The sequence below is a fragment of the Hermetia illucens genome, chromosome 5 (genome assembly GCF_905115235.1).
Source record: "Hermetia illucens chromosome 5, iHerIll2.2.curated.20191125, whole genome shotgun sequence".
NCBI classification, from domain to species: Eukaryota; Metazoa; Arthropoda; class Insecta; order Diptera; family Stratiomyidae; genus Hermetia; species Hermetia illucens.
The window spans coordinates 95,941,272-95,961,931 of record NC_051853.1 but is presented as its reverse complement, the minus strand read 5'-3'; the positions used below and the strand labels follow the sequence as shown (position 1 = coordinate 95,961,931).

At 41.1% G+C, this 20,660-nt stretch overlaps 1 protein-coding gene across 1 annotated transcript in view; it reads left to right on the top strand.

Annotated features, from left to right (window-relative positions):
• The window catches only part of LOC119658032 (kin of IRRE-like protein 1), a 257,165-nt gene that overhangs the window by 131,477 nt on the left and 105,028 nt on the right, over positions 1–20,660 (top strand). The window contains exon 2 of the mRNA XM_038065264.1: positions 2,046–2,181. Coding sequence (XP_037921192.1) covers positions 2,046–2,181 — 136 coding nt within the window. The remainder of the gene's footprint in view (positions 1–2,045; positions 2,182–20,660) is intronic.

Sequence of the window (20,660 nt, the reverse complement as noted above, 5' to 3'; positions counted from 1 at the left end):
TTATTTTGATTAATGTAGTTATTAGGTCTGTTATTGTTGTTTCTATTATTAAACCTATAATTGTTGTAACGAGGGTTTTGGTTAAAATGTTGCCTGTTATCTGTTTGTCTGTGATTATTATTGTAATTTTGGCTGGGTCGATTATTATTATTACGTTGATTTTGGTTATTCCTGTGACTATTTCGCGGGTTATTATGGTAGTTGTTATTGTTATTACGTGGTTGATTATCATTGTCAATATTTTGACGAACTTCAGATAATATGCTGTAAGCTTGATCTAATGTGGTACAATTTCTAATTTCTAACAAGTATGCCTTGTATTCAGGAATTAATGACTTGAATTTATTAATTACCAGACTTTCGTTTCTGATAGGACTAAATTCAATATGGGTTGCTTGTTGTGGGTCTTGGATGAATTTTGTATTTAGTTTATTTAACAAAGAGTTAAGAGTAGTATAAATATCGTCAATAGACCTATTACTATTACTCACCCTATGAATTTTATTTATTATGCTACTGTAACTGTTCATTTACGTCAAAGGTGAAGATTAAAGCTGCTTTGATGTTCTGCCAGTTTTGTTCGCTAACTTTTTGAATTGCATCTCTAGCTGCTCCTTGAATTCTATGAAGTATCAGCCTGAAGATGTAGGATTGCTCGTTTCCGGGTTGTGTTAAAGCCAATAGTGTGTTCACTTCGTCGATCCAGGTATTCAGTGAGTATTCACTGCTGTGTCTGGTATAGACTGGTAATTGTCTAGCTTCTTTAATAAGCTCTTGGAATGGTAGTTCCAATGGTAATTGTGGGTCTACCATGGTTGATTGATTGGTTTCTGTTCACTGGTGTTTTTACTGTTTGTTAAGAACAGGTCTTTTACCCAGCCTCTTAAGAGGTTAATGGTCTAAGAATACTGTTCGGTTTTATCCTTGTGAATTTTCTTCACAAGGGTTGTTAAATATTTTCTATTAACAACACTGTGCACTTTGAGTTAATATTTTTATAAGTCAAAGAAGTTTTCCTTCTTATGACTGAATATTCACTTTGTTAGAGCACTTTTATTTGACTAGGTTGTTTTAGATTTAGAAGATTCTCCTTCATAAATCCGTACGACTGCGCCAGTTATAATTCCGTTCTCCGGGATTATTAAAAAATATATATTTTAATTGGGCAACCGGCCCAATGGAATGAAAACACTTTATTCAATTTGAAACAATACTTTATTTAATTCACTTTAATCAAGATTTACACTGACCGTGACTTAACTACTTGAGGAAGAGCACAACAAGAACCATCTTCTATCCGTGGTTCTTCTTTATATACTTTGCGTTTGATTCTTTAATTGACTTCTTATCAGTTTATTCCCATAATGAAAAGAATGATTTGTTATTTGAGCGGATGCGATTGGGATAAACAAATGTGGATATTAATATGCTGAATGCGCTTGGCTTGCAATATTTGGATATTCTTATCTGGATAGGCCGGATGTTTATAAAGTCATTATTTTGGGTTGTGAGATTTAATTAAATGCAAAATGTCAACTAATGCAAAATGATACATTGTTGCAGTTCTTGGGAATAATTCATTCTTGGAATAATGGGGTTATGTGGGTGTCTTTATGGGGGTGAGGAGTGGGTAGGTTGTGAGGAATAGGTGAGTCATGTGTAACTCGCGTCACTTTTTCTCAAATAGTTCACCAGATGAATTAGAAGGTACAACCTTAACTTAAGCGCGTTAGAATATCTATAACTAATGGGTCTACGACACGTCGATATGTATGTTCTCAATAAATACTTTGCAGTGCTAAAAGTACTCAGTTTCTTTTACCTTGATCGAACATCCTCCATACCGTGAAGATAAATATACATTCAACGCGACATAAAGAAAATTTATTATACATGCACTCCTTATCCTTCCTCTCCTCTCCTGAAATTTTAATAAGGTGCCCCAGAAAGGAAAAAACAGAAGCAGAATAAAAACATCTACAATATTCCATTCGCCCGCTAATAATCAAATTTGTATCGTCTTTTATTTATTCTTTCCCGAACAGTTCCAATTTACAAAATGGAAGCCCTAACTGGCGAGACAATTTATCTTCCGTGTAATGTGAGCACTCACGAGCATGGCGATGATATTGTCTTAATACTCTGGTACAGAGAGGACAAAGGAACAGCTCCAATATACAGGTGAGTGGGAACTCCATATTATATTACTAGCAAGATACAGGAATTATATGAACAAGACGAAGAATTCATTTACAGGAACAGTATTTTTGAAGTTCCTCCTGAATATGATGGTTTATGTGAAGAGGGTACTTTCAGGAGTACTTGTAAGGACGGAGTAGCAGTTTGAAGGGCATGCGAAAGCGGCTGAATATTATTTTATTTCCAGTTTTGGCTTTGCTAGATTCAATTTCGAGAACATGCGACAAGTAGATGACAGATTCTGTCAGTTCCCTACCAACAATTAAAATGGCTTCAGGAAACTTGAAAATTTAATTAAGTTAATTCCACCACTGGTCAGTAAGCAAGTTGGAGTGGCATCATCAGATTAGAGCATCTTACACATTCAAGGGAATACCTAAATTGCCCACGCAACACCAAAGAGCCACAATACGAAAATTTGGATTTAGGATTTTCATTTTCGGTGGAATTTCCTCCACAAATATTGTCATAAGTTGCGTTCCATATCCACCCGTAGTGGGCTGTAATGACTTATTTTCTAGTCAGCGGTGAAAAAGCACGTGCCGACCTCGTCCTGCTTATGTTGCTTGCCCGATCGATTCTGCTTGAGCACAACAAGTGAAGTATGGAGTGGGATATCCTCGATTATATAAATCCTATTATATGTGTTATGTACGTTTTTTGCCAACCTAAATTATAGCATTTGAAACATTTCAACTTTATCTATTTTCGTATTAATGTCAGGAAACTTTAACACCCACACCAAGACTGCTTCTACGAAATAATGCTGTGGTTTGTTTCCTCTAGTTAAGTTTTTGTCTAAAAGGAAATCTTATCAAAATCGACTTACCGTCAGTCAGACTATCTGCCTGTCGCCCGTGCTTTTCTCAGAAACGGTTATACCTATCAACATTAAATTTGGTGAGAGGCTGAGAACTGTGAACGCCCATGCATGCAGTCAGTTACACATCGTTCTACATTGGTTTTAAGAGGGGATCCATAGTGAAGCTCCAAAACAACCTCCATACTGATATCTGCTCAAAAAAACTTAATAATGGTGTATTATAAAAAAATATAAGTTATTGACTACAAACTGAATGAATCATGCAGTAATATAGAGCATAACAAAAACTGTGATATTACCAAATTAGGTGAAAGTTTCATTATTACTAAGGACGTTAGACACAGCCCAAACTTGCCGCTTCTACGCAAATTTACTATAATGTGGATTAGCTCCAAATGGAAGATATGGGCTTTTGATAAGTCGATACAGATCTCTTTCCGACTGTTCAGTTTATCGTAAAAATCGTCGTAATAGACCGCTCGGGTAACAACCGTGGCTTTCTTTTGCTTTCCAGTTGGCATTCTTGTAAATTTAGCAGTTGACTAGCGTTTTGTCATAGAGAAACTTAGAGTAGAGGCGTTTCTTTCCACGGACTTTCATCTCGACATCGTGTGTAAGTGTGTTCTCTCACCATAAGGCTACCATTTATTACGAGGAGGGCCAATGCGTTCTCCACGCTTTTTTATCGGTGGCTTGATTCGCAAGAAGGCAAACAACGGCCGGTGATGTAGAGGTTCAGTCGGGATAGGGAAGTCAGTAGCGGTGGTTAAATATTAGCGCCTTATGAGAATATAGTTGATTTGTGTTTTACTGTTTCCACTATAAAGTGTAGGAAAATGAAACAATCGTTTAATAAGCTATACATTTATTCACAATTGGAAGATCACGGGTGCCCGCGAAATCGACTATATGCTCGACACCCTTATTACGGACTCCAAACCCTTTCCCCTCATGGCACCTGTTGCAGTCCGGCTTTTCTCCCACACGACCATTAAGTTCGCCCGCAATGACGGTGTAGTCATCAGCAGGCACGTTGCAGATCTCTGAATTCAGAAGTTACTAGAAGGCATCTTTCTTGACTTCAGGTCAATCTGTCTGTGGTGTCTACGTGGTAAAGAAGTGAATAGTGCGACCAGCTGATATAGACTAATTCTAATTCTCTGCCTCGCTCTGTTCCAGTGTATCCATAAAAGATGGTATCAACCCGATGACGTCCGCTAGCCTACTGAAAAATCCTCCATCCGAGGGACAAGTTCCCTACGCAACATCGGATGCGCTACGAAGTTCTGGCGTTTATCCTACAGTCGCTACATTAGCACCACCGCACGCTTCCTCCTGTATATCATCGACGCCCGCCATCGCTGAACCGCAGGCCTTTCCGACCTCATGTCGTCCGAGCGGACCCCAATTGAACGTCGCCTCGCCGTCGAAACCGCTGTTCGTGTCAAGGCTAGCGTACTCCACTACGCCCGACGAAATTCTGGCCTATATCAGAAGCAAAAGCAACTTAACTTTGTCACCTCTTTCCTATGTGAAGCTGACGAAGGATGGCTCTCCTGACCGAGTGATAGCTTCCTTCAAAGTGACATATCCCCATGACTTCGATGCTATCGTCCAATCCTCCTTTTGACCACAGGGGGTCTTCTTTAAGCTTTATAAGCGGTCTAAGCTTCGTGAAAATTTCCGACCTGCCCGCCTGCCTCGCCGAATGATTGAACGAATGATTCCAATAACTATACGCTATTTTATCAAAATGTAAGGGGTCTAAGGACCAAGATTGTCGGATTTCAAACTGTCTGCCTTAGCATTCCAATATCATGTCATCTGCATTTCTGAAACCTGGCTGGATGGCAGGATTTTAGATTCTGAGCTCCTCGAAGGTTACTCTGTCTTTCGTTGTGACAGAGACCGCGTTGCGCTTGGCAAGACAACTGGCGGAGGTGCCCTAATAGCTGTTAAGTCCCCTCTCCGTGCCGAAACCATCTTTTCCTCCTCCTCCTCCTCCTACGATTCTGTTACCATACGTGTCCTTCCGCCAAACGTATGTCCCTTTATCATATCGTGTGTATATTTTGCATGCCTGAGCCCGCCTTCTCTGTACGAGGATTTCTTCGACAGATTATCAGAGGCCCTAACCGTTTTGTTTCCCCCACTTCCTTTCATCCTCTGTGGTGACTTTAATCTTCCTATGCTCTCCTGGCCCGTTACTCCTGGCCTTCCCTCCCTCCCTAATAACTCGACCCACCCTTCCCTTCCTCTATCTACTTTCATGTACACCTGTGGGGCCCTCCAATTTAACCTTTCTAGAAACCACTTAGATCGCACTCTTGACCTTGTCCGCTCTAACCTTCCTGTACGTTATCTTTCCCAATCCCTTCATTCTCCGTCTTACGTTGCCCCTCACGCCCATCATCCTGCTCTCGAGTTCGATGTTCAGATATCCCGACTCCACTCCCCTTTCGCTCGCAAGCCTGCCAAGTTCAACTTTCGTATGGCAAACTTCGAAGGTCTGAACTCAGCCCTGACGTCAATCAACTGGGTCCCCCTGCTCTCTCCATTGACATGTGACCGAGCACTCAACACTTTCTATACCATTTTATCTGATCTTCTTCCTTGTTACTTTTCCTCCTCTCCTAAGTGCTTACGCTCTTACCCCGTCTGATTCACCACTGAAATTTACAAAAAACTACGTCAAAAACAGACTGCGAGAAAGAAGTTCCTGTCTTCTAGAAACGTTGCTCACTTAGTTTTTTTCAAATCCCTTCGTTTCTCGGTCAAACCCTTAATACGTAAGTCCAGACACGAATATTTGTCCAGCATGGAAGACTCACTAAAGCGCGCAAATCTGAAACCTTTCTGGTCCCACATTCGCAACTCCCGCTGCCCTGCCCAGTTATCCCCTCCATCCATTAAATTCTCTGGCTTCTCAGCTAACTCCCCCCAACTATCTTGTGATTTACTCTGCCGCTACTTTTCGTCAGTCTATGTTCTTCCCCCTTCCTCCGAATCCCTCCCGATAGTAGATGTAGCCTGCCCCGCATCGCCTACCATTCCCCTTCTTACCCCTATCCTTGTCGAATACCTCATTGGCGAACTTGATGCCAAAGTCGGACCTGGCTACGATGGTCTTCCAAACTTCTTTTTGCTCAAAACTCCAAAAGTTCATCTCCCTTCCCCTATCTCTTATTTTCAACAAAAGCATTGAAGAGAATCATTATCCCGGCTTGTGGAAAGAGGCTCTCATTATCCCCATTCACAAAAGTGGCGATCGTTCGCTTGCCGAGAATTACCGTCCCATTTCCCTCCTCTCCTCCTGTTCCAAAATCCTGGAAAGATATGTCAGCGACTGGTTTTCCGCCCACTTTCGCCAACACATAGTGAAAGAACAACAGGGTTTCGTTAAACGTAGGTCCACTGCCTCCAAACTGCTTGACTTTACCAACTTTGTCGCCAAATGTCTAAATTCACGGCAAGAAGTGCATACCATTTACACTGACTTCGCGAAAGCCTTCGACACTGGAAATCACAAGATACTTCTATCCAAACTCTTGTCCGTAAACGTTCCCATAACACTTGTTTTATGGCTTGCCTCTTACCTTTCCAACCGATCCTGCCGTGTCTCTTTTGACGGCTGTACTTCCCGCTCCTTCTCCCCCTCTTCTGGCGTCCCACAGGGGTCTATTCTGGGTCCTTTGCTACTTTTATTTTTTATTAACGACCTTCCTCCCCTCCTGACTTGTCCCTGTTTGCTCTATGCAGACGACCTTAAGCTGTTTTCCGCTATATCGTCGCCTGTGGACTGTGTTTCCCTTCAGAATAACCTGGACATTGTAGTTCGTTTGTGCTGGGCTAATGGTTTAGCGCTAAACGTCAGAAAGTGTCACTCTATGTGCTACTCCCTAAAATCCTCACCCACTTCTTTTTCCTACTCGCTTGACGGACATTCCTTATCCTGCTTAAATTCGACTCAAGACCTCGGAGTCACTTTCGACAATAAGCTCCGCTTTGACACCCATTGCCTCGATGTCATCAATCGAGCAGCAAAATTGTCAAGCTTTATTCTTCGCTCTTCCTCTGATTTTGACTCCAGCCAACCCTCCTTAGCTTTCTTCAATTCCCTCGTAAGGAATACCCTCGAGTATTGCTCCGTGATCTGGTCACCCTCCTGTAACTGTGATTGTCTTGCCCTTGAAAATGTGCAACGTAAATTCACCCATTCCCTCTTCTTTAAGAAAAGCTTCCCTCGTGTGGATTACCCGTCCCGCCTCCGCTTTCTAAACCTTCCCTTCCTACAACAGCGTAGATCTTATCTGGATCTATGCACATCCTTTAAACTTTCCTCGGGTCTGATGGACTGCTCCGCCGCTGACGAGATCACCTGCCGTCCTGCGTCTTATAACACACGTAACGCAGTATTTTCAACGTGCCCTTCGCGGAGCTCGAAGTCTATTTTCATTCCCCGATTCCCAGGCTTTGCCGAAATTATAATGCAAAACAGCTTGGTCCTTTTAACTTCCCTACTTTAAGTAGTTTTAAACGTAGGATAAGTTTTTTTGCTTTCTCCTCCTCCACCTGAGGACAATAATTAATTGGAATTCTCTCTCTCTGTTTGTTGTCCGTTAATTTATATTTATATTTAGCGAGCAGAGACATGTTTGTTTTGTTCAGACTAATTTACTAACGTCTTGTCGCCGTCCTCTTAGTTGCGACTTAAAAATACACAAAAAGTCTTCCCTGCTTGTCGTAAGAGGCAACTAAAAGGGATTAACATTTGTGAGCTAGCAACCTACAAAGTTTGAAACTTGAATGTTATTGAAATGCCAACAAAGCTTCGGATAAGGATTAATGTTATGGCTATCACCTTTGGCCATCAAATGTGCGCACGCTTCTCAACAACGGTAGCGAGTATCCTCAGAATGCTCGTCTTCTGCCTCTGGAGCGGGAATTATTGTTGGAATTCTGGACAAGCTGGACATTGTGGGCCTAAGATGGTTGAACTCTGGAGAGTACTCCTTTAAATCTAAGTGGTAGCAGACGCCAATCCGGTGTTAGGTTGTTTATGACGGTTACCGCTTGGCGCGTTCTCTTGATTTGGGAGCCGGTTTCTAACGACTTATCACTTTAAGATTCCGATCCAAGTCAAGGATCATCACAATTGTACAATGCTATGTACTAACGGGCACTTCTAATGTAGCGGAGAAGGATGGTTTATTCGAGCAATTGAGCGCAATTCAGGGGAGGCTCCCAAAGGTAACACTGTGATCATGATGCGTGACCTGAATGCCAAGATGGAGTCTGACAACACCTTGCACGGATATGTGAAAAGAAAACACGGTGTGGCAAACATAGCGATAATGGTGGGAGATTTTGCAACTTCCATCGCCTTGCTATTAGTGGCACATTATTTGAGCACAGAGCTTATCATAATTTTAGTTAGATTTCAACTGACCGACATCGTGCGATCAGCAGTAGATTTAGGAGTTGTTTTTTGGATGTGTGTAACAATAGGGGCGTTTACATCGTCCTCGAAAGAGATCACCATCTGATGGTTGTTCACGTTTGTTTGCGCGTTGCGTCCGCCATTTCTCCCAGGGTTGGAGAGCTTCGACCCTCCAAGTTCAGCATCGACCGCTTGTATGATCCAACCGTCGCTAGACAATGAGAGAGCTAGTTTTCTGACCGAAGCGCAGATATGCTGAGTAACCCGCCTGAGAGTGTCAACAAGCATTGCGCTTCCATCAAAAATGCTCTTTTCTCGTGTACTACACAGGCTGTTGGGCTCGTCTCATAGACTAGTCATAAAATCTGACTGACTCCGGAATCGTGGAAATGGATCAATGAATAAAAGAAAAAAAAAGATTAAAGGCTATACTGGCCGAGAGGTGATGACGGGAAAGACGCGTTCGAACAAAGATATCGATCGAAATCCCAAGAAGTTCGGCATAGCGTACGTCGGGACAAGAGAGCGCCGGTCAGGGAAGCTGTAGATACTACCGAGCATAGTGATTTCAGAAGTATATAATGCATCACGAAACAGCTTGCATGTGGTCGCAAATCTTTCGATGGTCGTCTGAAAATGTCAACGGTAATGATTTCAGTGATCAATGGACTCCAACGGAGTAAAGGTGCTGGGCTTGACGGTCTTCCCGAAGAGTTATGCATTGCGACACCTGCAGTTACTGCAGATCTGCTACTCCCAATCGTATGGAAATTTTGGGAATCCCCCTCCCCTGGAGAAACTTCCGGAGGACATGGAGGATTGAATTGAAAACGATGTATCTTTCTCTAAACACCGCGACTACGTTGATAACATCACACCGGGTCATGGACATTGGCCAAATGGCTCTGGATTTGGAAGCAAGCACAGTTGGACTGGAGATAAATACCAACAAACCCTATCTGCATTAATGGGCAGAGCATCGAAGGCGTCGCTTCCGTCGACGGTGACACCGAATTGGAAGGAGAAGCCTTGGTGAACACCTTTCTGCGTCGTATCATCCGAGTAAGCTAGCCTGATACTATCTCAAATGAAAAGATCGGTCGGCTTGCAGGAGATAGGTAGATAGGTCACATATTAAGGAGGGCGTCAATTGAATTGCTTTCTACATCATGCAGTGCAATTCAGTGGGTCGCCCTAAGAGCGCTTGGGGCAGAACAGTAGAGGAGAAACAAATGGCAAGCATGTATTCAGATCCGTCCAGAACCCTTGCCCATTACCCGATGGGACCAGGGCCGGTCCTTCCTCGTCGACTGATGTGAAACCCCTAGCATTTTCAAAGGCTTAGGATCACTTAATTAGATTATTTTCAGCGACATTGGATTCATTTTTTTGGTCGGACTGTAGCGGAATCTTCCACCTGGAGAGATCAGGTAGTATCCAACCTAGTGGGATAACTCCAACTATAAATAATTTATCTCTTTCCCTGAACTCAGCACTTTATTTTTCTTTTACTAATAGGATAGTACAATGTACGTTGCTTCCAACCCCTGAATACCTTTATATGGGCTTGGGCTAGCATGCTATGTCAATAACACGGCCGAGTTACCATAGTCAAAAGTATAATCCAGCAACGTTGTAAAGGGATGAACAAAGAACAGAACAAGAAAGAACGAATCTTCAACAACCTTTGCGAGAAAACAGTTCTATACTTTAAAATAGACAAAGATATCAATTTTTGATGCTTGACCGAACAACTTATTATGATCTGGTGCTATAAAAATTAAGTAACGACAACTTCTGAAAACTAAAAGCAGACCATCTCCCCCAACTGATAAAGAACGGTGGATAAGACACTGCGAGAATCTACCGAACTCGTAAAGAAGATCGCTGCACTACGCATGCTTGACCCATCACCACCAAAGATTGAGAATAGACAAAAATCATCGTCAACATCAAAGTATCTACCTGTGACGACTACTTTGACAGTTGCAATCAGAAAAAGAAACTTAAGTGCCAAGATTGAGAAAGTTAGCGATAATAGAGGAAATTACTTTACATATAGATGCTTCGTAATATCCTTTCCGAAATCACAGCAGGCACAGCGGTGGGCAACCCTTTTTCATCAGGTGCACTTCAGGAAAATGATTATGGCAGGTTTATAGGACCCAATGATTCAGCGAGAAATAATACACACTTTTAGGATCAGGGGTATTGATGAACCACTAGCTATGGGAACCGAACCAGCATCGCTCCATTCCTTGGTAAAACGCAAATATTAAAAGCGAGTACACGATGGGGTGTTCGTAGGCATTGAGATGCCCTTTGATTATGCTCCTTATCAAAAAGTTTCAGAAGCCGACAGAGAGTACAGTGTCAAAAATACTTTAATTAAGTAAAGTATTGCTGCCTACTGAAATGTGTTGTTCTACTGAAGTATGCTGTTGAGGTGCGCTATCGCAACTTCTGTAGAGTATGTTGATCGACACACTACTATATGAGTTGGAGGTTCTGGAGATTTAACATGAGTACCTGCGAAGTGTACATAATCTCATTGTCTTCTTGCGGCACAGATTTGGCGACCACAATCAGAGCCGCGCTGTGACTAGCACAACGGAACTAGTTTCTACTGTGGTTGATCACTTTCTGGAGGTCGTACCTCAATTGTCCACATATAGTTATTCTTGGAAATCCAGCCTTTCTTCTGATCGATTCTATGAATATACAGGGATTATGCCCCGAATTTCTTTAATTCTCCGTTCCACTAGCTGTATCGCAGATGTTGACAGAAGCTTAAAATAGCGGTTTCCTGGTCCTGGTCTAATCCTGGATTCATACTGGCGAAATCCATCACCAAGTCATCGAATCCATTTTGAAACCGTCAGTTTGAGATTCTGCGCCTTCATGTACTGTTTTATTTCAAACATTACCGCTTGATAATCGGTGTATGTAAATGTTTTACTATCCGACCGTCTTGTCAAAAGTTAACAGCTGGCAAGATGACGGTAATAATAAAACCCATACCGGCTTTACCATATCTGTTTAACATACCGTTATTCGTAAGCCCATTTCTAGAGGCGCAAAAGTTTCGAGTAACCCACGACCTCTGACGTTGGCATGCCAGCTATTCCACTGGATTGCCTATGGATTGAAGTTAGTGTATGCAGCTGGGGCTACATTGTTCAGCATTATCTACTCTACTCATCTTTGCGAATCTGGATCATCCCCAGCAACAGCAAAAGTTGATGCCGCTTATTTGACCCTGGACGAAACTCTCTGCTTACTCTGCTACTTCGTGGAACGCTTGCCTCCTGCGCACCCATATTGCGACTCGTTTACTCCTGTGATGAATCCACGCATTACTTTCGGGAATCTTATAGTATACGGCTCGTTGATTAGATCAATGTCTGCTCTCTCGCCTAGTGCATTTTTTGAATGAGCAGTGATTGACGTCTATTTGTCCATTTCATGATTATCTCATACCATCCAAGCCCTTCTTGAAAACTGGATCTTTATTTATGCCAGCGTCTTTTGTCCAGTGATCCTTCTCATTTTTACAGTTTTTGACTAAGGGTCCAAATTCCAGGCATTTGAAGCACTTTATAATAATTGTCTGTATCCGAATACGACAAACAGTTCAACGTATTTTTATCCTTCCTGCTTTCAAAAGCTTCTTCGCGCAATCATCTGTTAAATAAACAGGTTCCCATTTTGAGTCCTCCTAATTTCGGAAATTGCTTTGTGCTTTCGTTAAAAAAAGGCAAAAAGTTGACTGACGGTTTTGTCCAGGGCAGAGGCAACTCACCAGAAGCTGCCTCACCTCTGCCCTGGACGAAAGTGGCAGTCAACTTTTACCTTTTTTTGTAAACTTGGGTTTAACTCAAAAAAAGAGGAGTCCGTGAACTACAAAAAAGGGAGTAAATTGCTCCCCAAGTGGTTCGGTCCGCCACTAAGTGGGTGCGGTCCTAGCATCCTCAACAAAAAGATTTCGGTAAGTTTTAACGTTGTGCATTGGAACTCGGTTTTTTGGTTTTTTTCGTAATTCGTTTTCTTGTCATTTTTGTCTGTACTCCAAATACCCGGTTCCGGCTTGCAATGGATGTTTGGTTAATTATATTCCCCGTCCTAAATTGAGGTGTCACTTCATGTCTACATTTCAGATTAGAGTCTTTTTTCTTGGGATACTTTATCTTGACCTCGGAGGTGGTCAATCCAGGAGTCGTTTGCGAGGAGTCATTGCTTCGACCCGCTTCCCTGGTCTTCTCACTGCCCCACTCAAGCCCTTACTTTGCTTCATGTGAAACTTTATATTTCTCTCTCAATTCCACCCTCATCAGTCGATGGATGAATTTCATAATTCACTTCGCAAGTTTCTAGAAGTTTCTTTCTTCGGTGTCAAAGTTAACTTACGCACCCACAACGGCTTTTGAGGCTCGTATTCGTTGATACTCCATTATGAGGTTGTTCTCGATGATCTTAGAATTTTTAAGCTTCTTGGAAGGGCTTTTTTTTGTTCGCAAGCCATTAAGAAGTCATGCGCTTATGGTCAGGTCAGCGCTAATCAAGTATGGTTCAACCGGGCACATAGGCCATCAACCTAAAGGTGAAGAAACAGAATGCTCATTAAGGCTTGCCAAAGTTTTCATGGGACCAAAACATTCACAGCAATAGCCTATATACTATTACAATATAGTCCAGTTACAGAAAACTGCAAATATGACCCCAAAGTTAATAATTGCAATTTAGTTCCAATTGTTCCAGTGCCATATTTTTCTAGGTGACCATTCCAAAGCTTTATATACCACTCGCCAGCAAATCAACAGGATAAAGCCTTATACACCCCGATGTTCATCCTCCCGAAACAAAGAGGCAACTCTAATTTCAAACACAATGGGCATATTGTAGCAGTTGGTTGAGTATGCGATTATTGGCTGTCAACAGAGCCTATTTCAGCTTACAAAAGCTGTTCCGCTCAAAACGTCTCATCATAGGGTCAAAACTCTTCCTGTACAAGACTGTGATTTTGCCAGTTCTCATGTATTCCCCGGAGATCTGGGTTCTTAGCAAGAAAAATTACGAACTCTTGCCCGCATTCGAAAGAAGAATCCCCCAAGAATTTTTGACCCGCTACATAAAGACTCCGTAGCCTAAATAACGACGAAATCTATTAACGATACCATAATACCATGGTTGTGGATAAAATCTGGTTCAGTAGGTTGCGGTGGAAAGTCTATAAGAGCCAATATCTATGATAGAAAAGAAGACGAATCAGACCCTGCCTGAAATGGAGCGATGGTGTAGGCCAGGACGCCTGACATCTTTTGGAGATACCGAACTGGTGGACCTTGGTGCAAAATCGGGATATCTGGAATTCCTTCTTAAGGCAGGTCTAGACCGGATACCGGTTGTTGTGCCGTTGATGATGATCATGGTTTCTCATTTTCACTTTGCACATACTTAACTGTAAGCACAGCAGTTTTGAATGCGTACTCTAAGCCTTAAAAGACAACAGAACTGATTGACTTTCAACTCAAAATGATGGATTGGAAAAAACTGACAAATAACATTCTCACTCCAGCGAAAAACAAATGTGGCGCACTGAGTGGAGTTCTTGTCATATAGATCGAAGATGTCAACTGCTTCGAAATGCATCTCGATCGACTACTCATTTAAGCGAATAGTGTGAACTAGCCTCTCTAAAAAAGGTAAAAACTGCATTTAAAATGTAAACTTTTACTATACAATATCGGAAGAAATTAATGAAATGCGTTTGAAAATGGAACTTACAACAAAGTAGTAATTTTTATCGTTCTGAGGTTTTTGACATGAATCAAGGTTTCTTCCATCCCTTCCCTGCGTGTAAGCATGCATTGCAGTTAAAATCCCTCAAAACTAAATACGTAGGCAATGCATAGCCTACTAAAATCCTTTTATGTAGCTTGCGTGCGATTATTCCCGATTGAATTTGAATTTTCTTCCATCGGAATTAGCATACAACTCCTATCGAAGCGAAAAGGTAATATATCTGAGTATCCTCGATGCAATAAAAAGGAAAATTTATACCAACATTTGTGTTAGTTGCTGAGGCAATAAAAATATCTGTAACTAGAGAAAACATGATAAAAATGTGCATATGTAAGTATTGAAAAGCATTTTTACTGCATGCGCTCATAAATTAGAATTCATTTCCGAAAACAACTTGGGATAGATAATGAAAAGCATGAAATTATTGTTATTCGATTCTGGGGGGTTAAATGGTTATTGAGAAGGAAAACAAATACAACATTCGGAACAGAACAGGAATGTTTAGGAAAATTATGTTTCGTTGAAAGGATTCCTATGAATATATGTATATTTCAATGAATATGTGTTGTCATGTTGTTTGATATCATTTCTGTCATGAATAAGAATTTATATTACTTCTGTGGAAATGAATTGGAAAAATTTTCATAAGCAATTGAATGAAGGGACCACTATGACAAGAGGAGCAAAGTACTATTGAGAACAACAATTTAATCTCTTGACAGTACTAGGAGCGATTTTAGTGTATGATAAAATGAAATGTTTTTACCATCTGAAATTTCATTTAAGTATTGCTCAATACGCTTTTTTACATTTCGACATTAATTTCGTACCCAATTCATCAATTTTACGCACTTCAATCGATTTTTTTTTTATTTCCTAGCGCTATAAAATCCAAAGTAATGAGGTGACCTTGCAAATAATCAACTTATTGTAAGCTTGACGTAAGATATGAACTTCTTAAACATTCTGATGGCTATTTCAGTTTTTATAAGATATTTTAGATATTTATGACTTGCCGTTATCTTGGCAAAAACTATAATCTATAATTATTAAAACAGATTGATTTTGTCTCGTTCAACCATGATACATTTCAAGATTTATGCAATATCAATCATCGCGTTACAAATAACACTTTTATCGATCTTACTAACAAAAGCATCTATTTTGATCGATATTTGACTGCGGGGTAACGAGATCGAAAACGGTTTAAAGTAGGCTTCTGGAATGCACAGACGCTCCCCGATAATGATATTGAGGGCCCTTTGAATACTTGCTCTCCTCAACTCGAAGGAGAACGACGATATACATTTATTTGATACAATTAAGAAACAAAATCCTTTATTATTTTTCAATATTATCTTCTTTTATTCTAACACATTTTCAGAACGCTTTATTAATTCTTCTATACTGAATATTTACTATTAAAATGATCTTAACTGTCTTTTTAATTTTATCATCATGATTATTTGAAGTGGCGGTCCACAACTGGTGTTCTTTGTGATCGACCTAACAACGAACGTCTCAAATCTAAAATTTACCGCAATGTTGTCCGTCCTGTCGCTCTCTATGGTTCTGAGTGTCGGCCGACTATAAGAGACAATGAACGGCTTCTTGCGGTCATGGAGACGAAGATGTTACGTTCGACTAGTGGCGTCACACGTTTTGATCACATTCGAAATGAGGATATCCGCGATCGTTATGGGGTTGCACCGATTGTGGTAAAGTTGCGAGAGAGGCGTCTTCGATGGTATGGTGACGCAATTCGTACTAAAGAGAATTCACTTGCCAAGATTGGTCTGAACATCGAAGTCGATGGTAAACGACAAAAGGTGGGCCTAAACAACGGTGCCTTGATACGTTGGATGAGGATTTAAAATTTTTGAGATTGCACCCAGATCAGGCATTCGATAGAGCCAAATGACGAAACCGATCACGACGAGCCAACCCCGCTTGTGAACGGGACAAAGGCTGAAGAAGAAGAAGAAGATCATAATAACATTGTTTTCATCTTAGATTGAAATTTAATTTAAGAAGCAAAAATAATCTAAGGTAACTTGATAAGGACTGTAGGGGGTGACCAACTTCTTTAAAGCCACAATTTTAAACACAGAATTGTAATAGTAATCTTCTTAGTGTTTTGGGTGATTTTACTTATTTTTGGTACCCGCTCCTACTTTCAATGCCTCTCCATCGAATCCCTTTTGGGTGCTACATCATAATATAAAATAATAATTTCCTAACATGTCACCAAAGGTTTTTTCGTGGCTAAGCTCTAATAACTCTCCACAACATTTGGCGCGCTTTGGAATTGAGCTAAAAATTCTCATCAAATCTAAATGTGTATTATGGGCTCTAATTTCCTCAGTTTTGAATCGACGATCACTCAACATAATATTTTTCATGGATTGAATATTTGAATATTTTCGGGCGTAGTCACAAACGCAGAGCTTACTTCACATCCCATATATTCAAAGGGAGGTGTAAACTTTTTACTTTTTCTTTCCAAAATCAGTCTTATTTTTGAGATTTGTCGGAATGACGAGAAATGGGGTGTAAAGTGGTCCTTTCTTTAATTGGCCGTTTCTCAGTACTCAACCGAAAAATCTGACCCTATATGGTGTTTGGGTCTAAAAATACACTCCATACTAGCATTCATTCGAATAAGGTTAATAATAGCATATCAATGTGTTTTTGAGAAATTAATTGAAACTTCCCCACCATAAGTTTATCGAAGATCCATAAAAAAAAGCAAAGAGCACAACATCCAAAAAGTTGGGTTAAAATGGCACTATTACTGGCAAAGTTGTAATAATAATCGGGGGCCTCGAAGTGTGTTAGAGCACTTTATTCAAGACCGTAGCGGTACACTACAGGATTATAATACCCAACAGAAGGCACTGTGGCATTGCGCTCGTTCGAGATTATTACCCCGATTTGACTCAGGTACCCAGGTACAAATCCCACTGCCACCAGTGAGATTTGAACCACGACCTGGCGTACGACAGCCTTGTGCTCTAACCACTTAGCTACCTCGACAAAGTTATGGCATTCATATACAGATTATAAGTTACGTACAAATGGAACACTTTTGCACTTTAATATACTTACTCAAGAAGCACACAAAACCTTTCATATCTGAAGCGTTGAGCAGTTTTCGACTTGTTTACTGTTACATATAAGTGGCAAGCTTCACTATACATAACCGCTATCCTCTCTTCTATTGAACTTCATAACAGTATGATATTAAATTTTGCAGATTCTCCTAAACCACTCGACAACAAAGTATTTGTGTGTGTGTTTATGTGTGTTCATCTCTTGGTGAGGCATTACGCGTCAACTACTTCCAATGAAATGCATTTCAACTACCCCCAAAATTTTCGAAAAACCTACAGCCCTCCTCTACTATTCTACGTCAAGTGCTCTTGGACCGTCTTAGAAAAGAGGATTCCACTGCCTGGCGTATCCAGCAATACCATGGTCGACCCTTAATGTGTGACCAATCCATTGCCACTTTCGCATCAAATCGCGGGCTGACTTAAACGCTGAACAAGTTGTTTGTTCGAAATAGTACCAGCGCAACATAACCCGAGAATATGCAGCAGACAAATTGCAACAAAGACTTGAGCAACAACGGGGTTCACTTTCCATGTACTACTTCCATATAGCTGCCCAGAAAGAACGTTAGCAGTGAACAGTCTTAACTTGATTGATCTTTGTGTTGAGATAACTGCATTCCCAGATTTTAAATAAAGCAACGAAGGCCAATTTATTGTTAATACGGCAGGCCATTTCCGGTTCGGTGCCACCGTCAGCAGAAACCACGCTTCTCAGATACACAAATGAATCAACGCTTTGAAGCCCTGCCCATTAATACATGCTGGAAGATTGCCATGATCCGTCAAACTGAAAGGACCTTGCTTTTGTTGATAATTATCATCAAATTCAACTATACTTGCCTCTCCTTCCAATTTCAGAGCTACTTGGCCAATGTACACGACTCGATGAGAGAATAAATTGCTGTGGTGAGAATAGCCCAGGTATTTGCGCAAAAAATGTCATGGCCCCTAAACTATCTATCTAAATTCTGTGTATTGTTTCACGACTACCCATCGGTTATTGCTGTAGGCAATGCAACAGTATCCACAGTCGGAAACTTGCCTTCTGTTAATCAATCCTTATTTCTTGATGCGTTCTAGGATTATTTTAGATATTGTCTTTGCGACGGCAAGGTTGCACGCGAGTATCTTTCGAATGGTCGCACTCAACATTGTTGCCCTATTTCGGAATTTTAACAGTTTTTCCCTCCCGATTCTCTCACTCACTGTAGAAAGGTCTCGGAATCTCAGGCTTTCCGCACAAGTGTAAGTAGTAGATCTGCAGAAACCGGGCAGCACCGACGAATAACGCTGCACCGCGGCGGTCTCTGCCGAGATGATTTCCCTTTTGCTAGGAGGAACAATACGTTTTCGTATCTTACGGTTCGTCCGTTTCAGCGAAATGTTCCATCTACCTCTTCAGTGACTTATCTTCGTAAAGGTGAGGTTGACCGCTAACGACATTCACAGAAGCCTCAAAATATCTGTGACCACATGGAAGTTGTTTCATGATGCGATATTCATTCCTCATCATTGAGTTCTGTCACATCTTTCGCTTCCCTGATCAGTACAATAATAATTTCCTTTTTTTCACGGTGCAAGCGACGCTGAACTTTGCTAGATTTTGCACAATATCGGAGGCTGAACGCGTCGCGCTCGCTATTGCTCGCTCGGCTCAGTAGGGACTTTAATCTCTTCCGTTCTTCAATTCGCTTCCATAACTCCGCAGTCATATCGATTTTGTGATGTCCGCTTCGAGACGCGGCCGACGACTTGCGTAGAATAAAAAAAAGAGCAGCTTTAATGGAGGTCCAATGTTCATCGATATTTTCAGGTGGGTTAGTCAATTTATCTACCCTCTGATCAGAAAGATAGTCCCCTCCCCCCCACTGTCGAGCGAAAGCTAGATCGATATTGAAATTGGGGGGTCACAGCTCTTCAATCCTGCGAGAAGCGCAGTTTCCTTTAGGAAACTTAATTACCCACAAAATTGTGTGTTGTAATTGCCCACAAAAATCACCCTTCTTTTTAATCTGGAGCGCCACCCTCTATTCAGAATCCTGTCGCTGATGATATTGATATCATTTGTAGGAACGAAAGTACCTTATAGGGAAGTTTCATCTAGAATGGGCAAACGGCCAATAATCTAGAATAGTGTATCAGCCACGACACATAGTGGCCAATTACTATTAACACCGACCTAGGTTAAGTAGCATATGGTCAGAAGATCGATGTAGTGGAGGTGGATGCTTTTTGTGAACATTTATGTTGAGTTCACAAGAGGCTCCCTAAAAATGGCATGTTAATGACGATGGGTGGTCTGATTGACATGTTGGGCTCTGACATTACTTTTCTTAATCATGTGAAGGGGAACTTGGTCTTGATGTCCGTAATAGCAGAGATCACAGGTGTGCAAACTTTTGCAACTTCGCGGTCGCGGTAGATTGAAGATAAATACCAATAATAGAAAGGGTCTCAACCTTTCAAGTTATCGAAGTTTTCCTGCTTCCATTAATGGCAGAACATTAAAGGGGCTGAACAATTTGTATATCTAAGCTGTTTCTGCCGACGTTGGGGCCGTATTTGGCTCTTTTGCCCAAAATCTAGAAATGCAGTAGTTTCATTATCATCAACATCTACTCGTTGGCATGTCGATGAGAAGGAAAAGTGCCAGTAAATAGGTCACACACTGAGAAAGGAATAACGCCATGCAGTTGAACACATTATTCTAGGATGACAAGCAGGTGAACATGGCGTTTAACAGTATAGAGGCAGTGTAAGCTTCTCGGACTTTGTGAAGCAATTCTCAGGAACCGACAGCTATAACGCGTAACTATTGCTGACGTAGTATGCCTTACATAGGGGTTTTACGACAACCATATGCATATTATAAGTAACATTTGACATATGTATGAAACGTTAAAAATTTTAAATTGTTGGATATTGTGCCAGGTGTTTAGGTTATTTAGCTGTACATAGTGAAGTGAGCTCCGCAATCACCAGATTTCACGACACATGCATTTTTGCACGTGACATGTGAAAGGTTAAAGTACCTAAGAAACCCAACCCACTTTCCCAGGCCCACATGCCGATGTAATACTTCATCTGAATTTAGCGTAGGTGTAGGTAGGCTTGGCCAGTCAGATCTTGCCACTCTTAGATTTTGTGATAGGTCTACCCCGTGGTTAGTTATAATCAATACATAGCTCATTTTGAATTTAGCCTACTTAGTAAGAGTTGGAGTCTTGTTTTAACAGATTCAGTCAGTGGTAGAAAAGTACTATCGCAGAGATTATTGAGC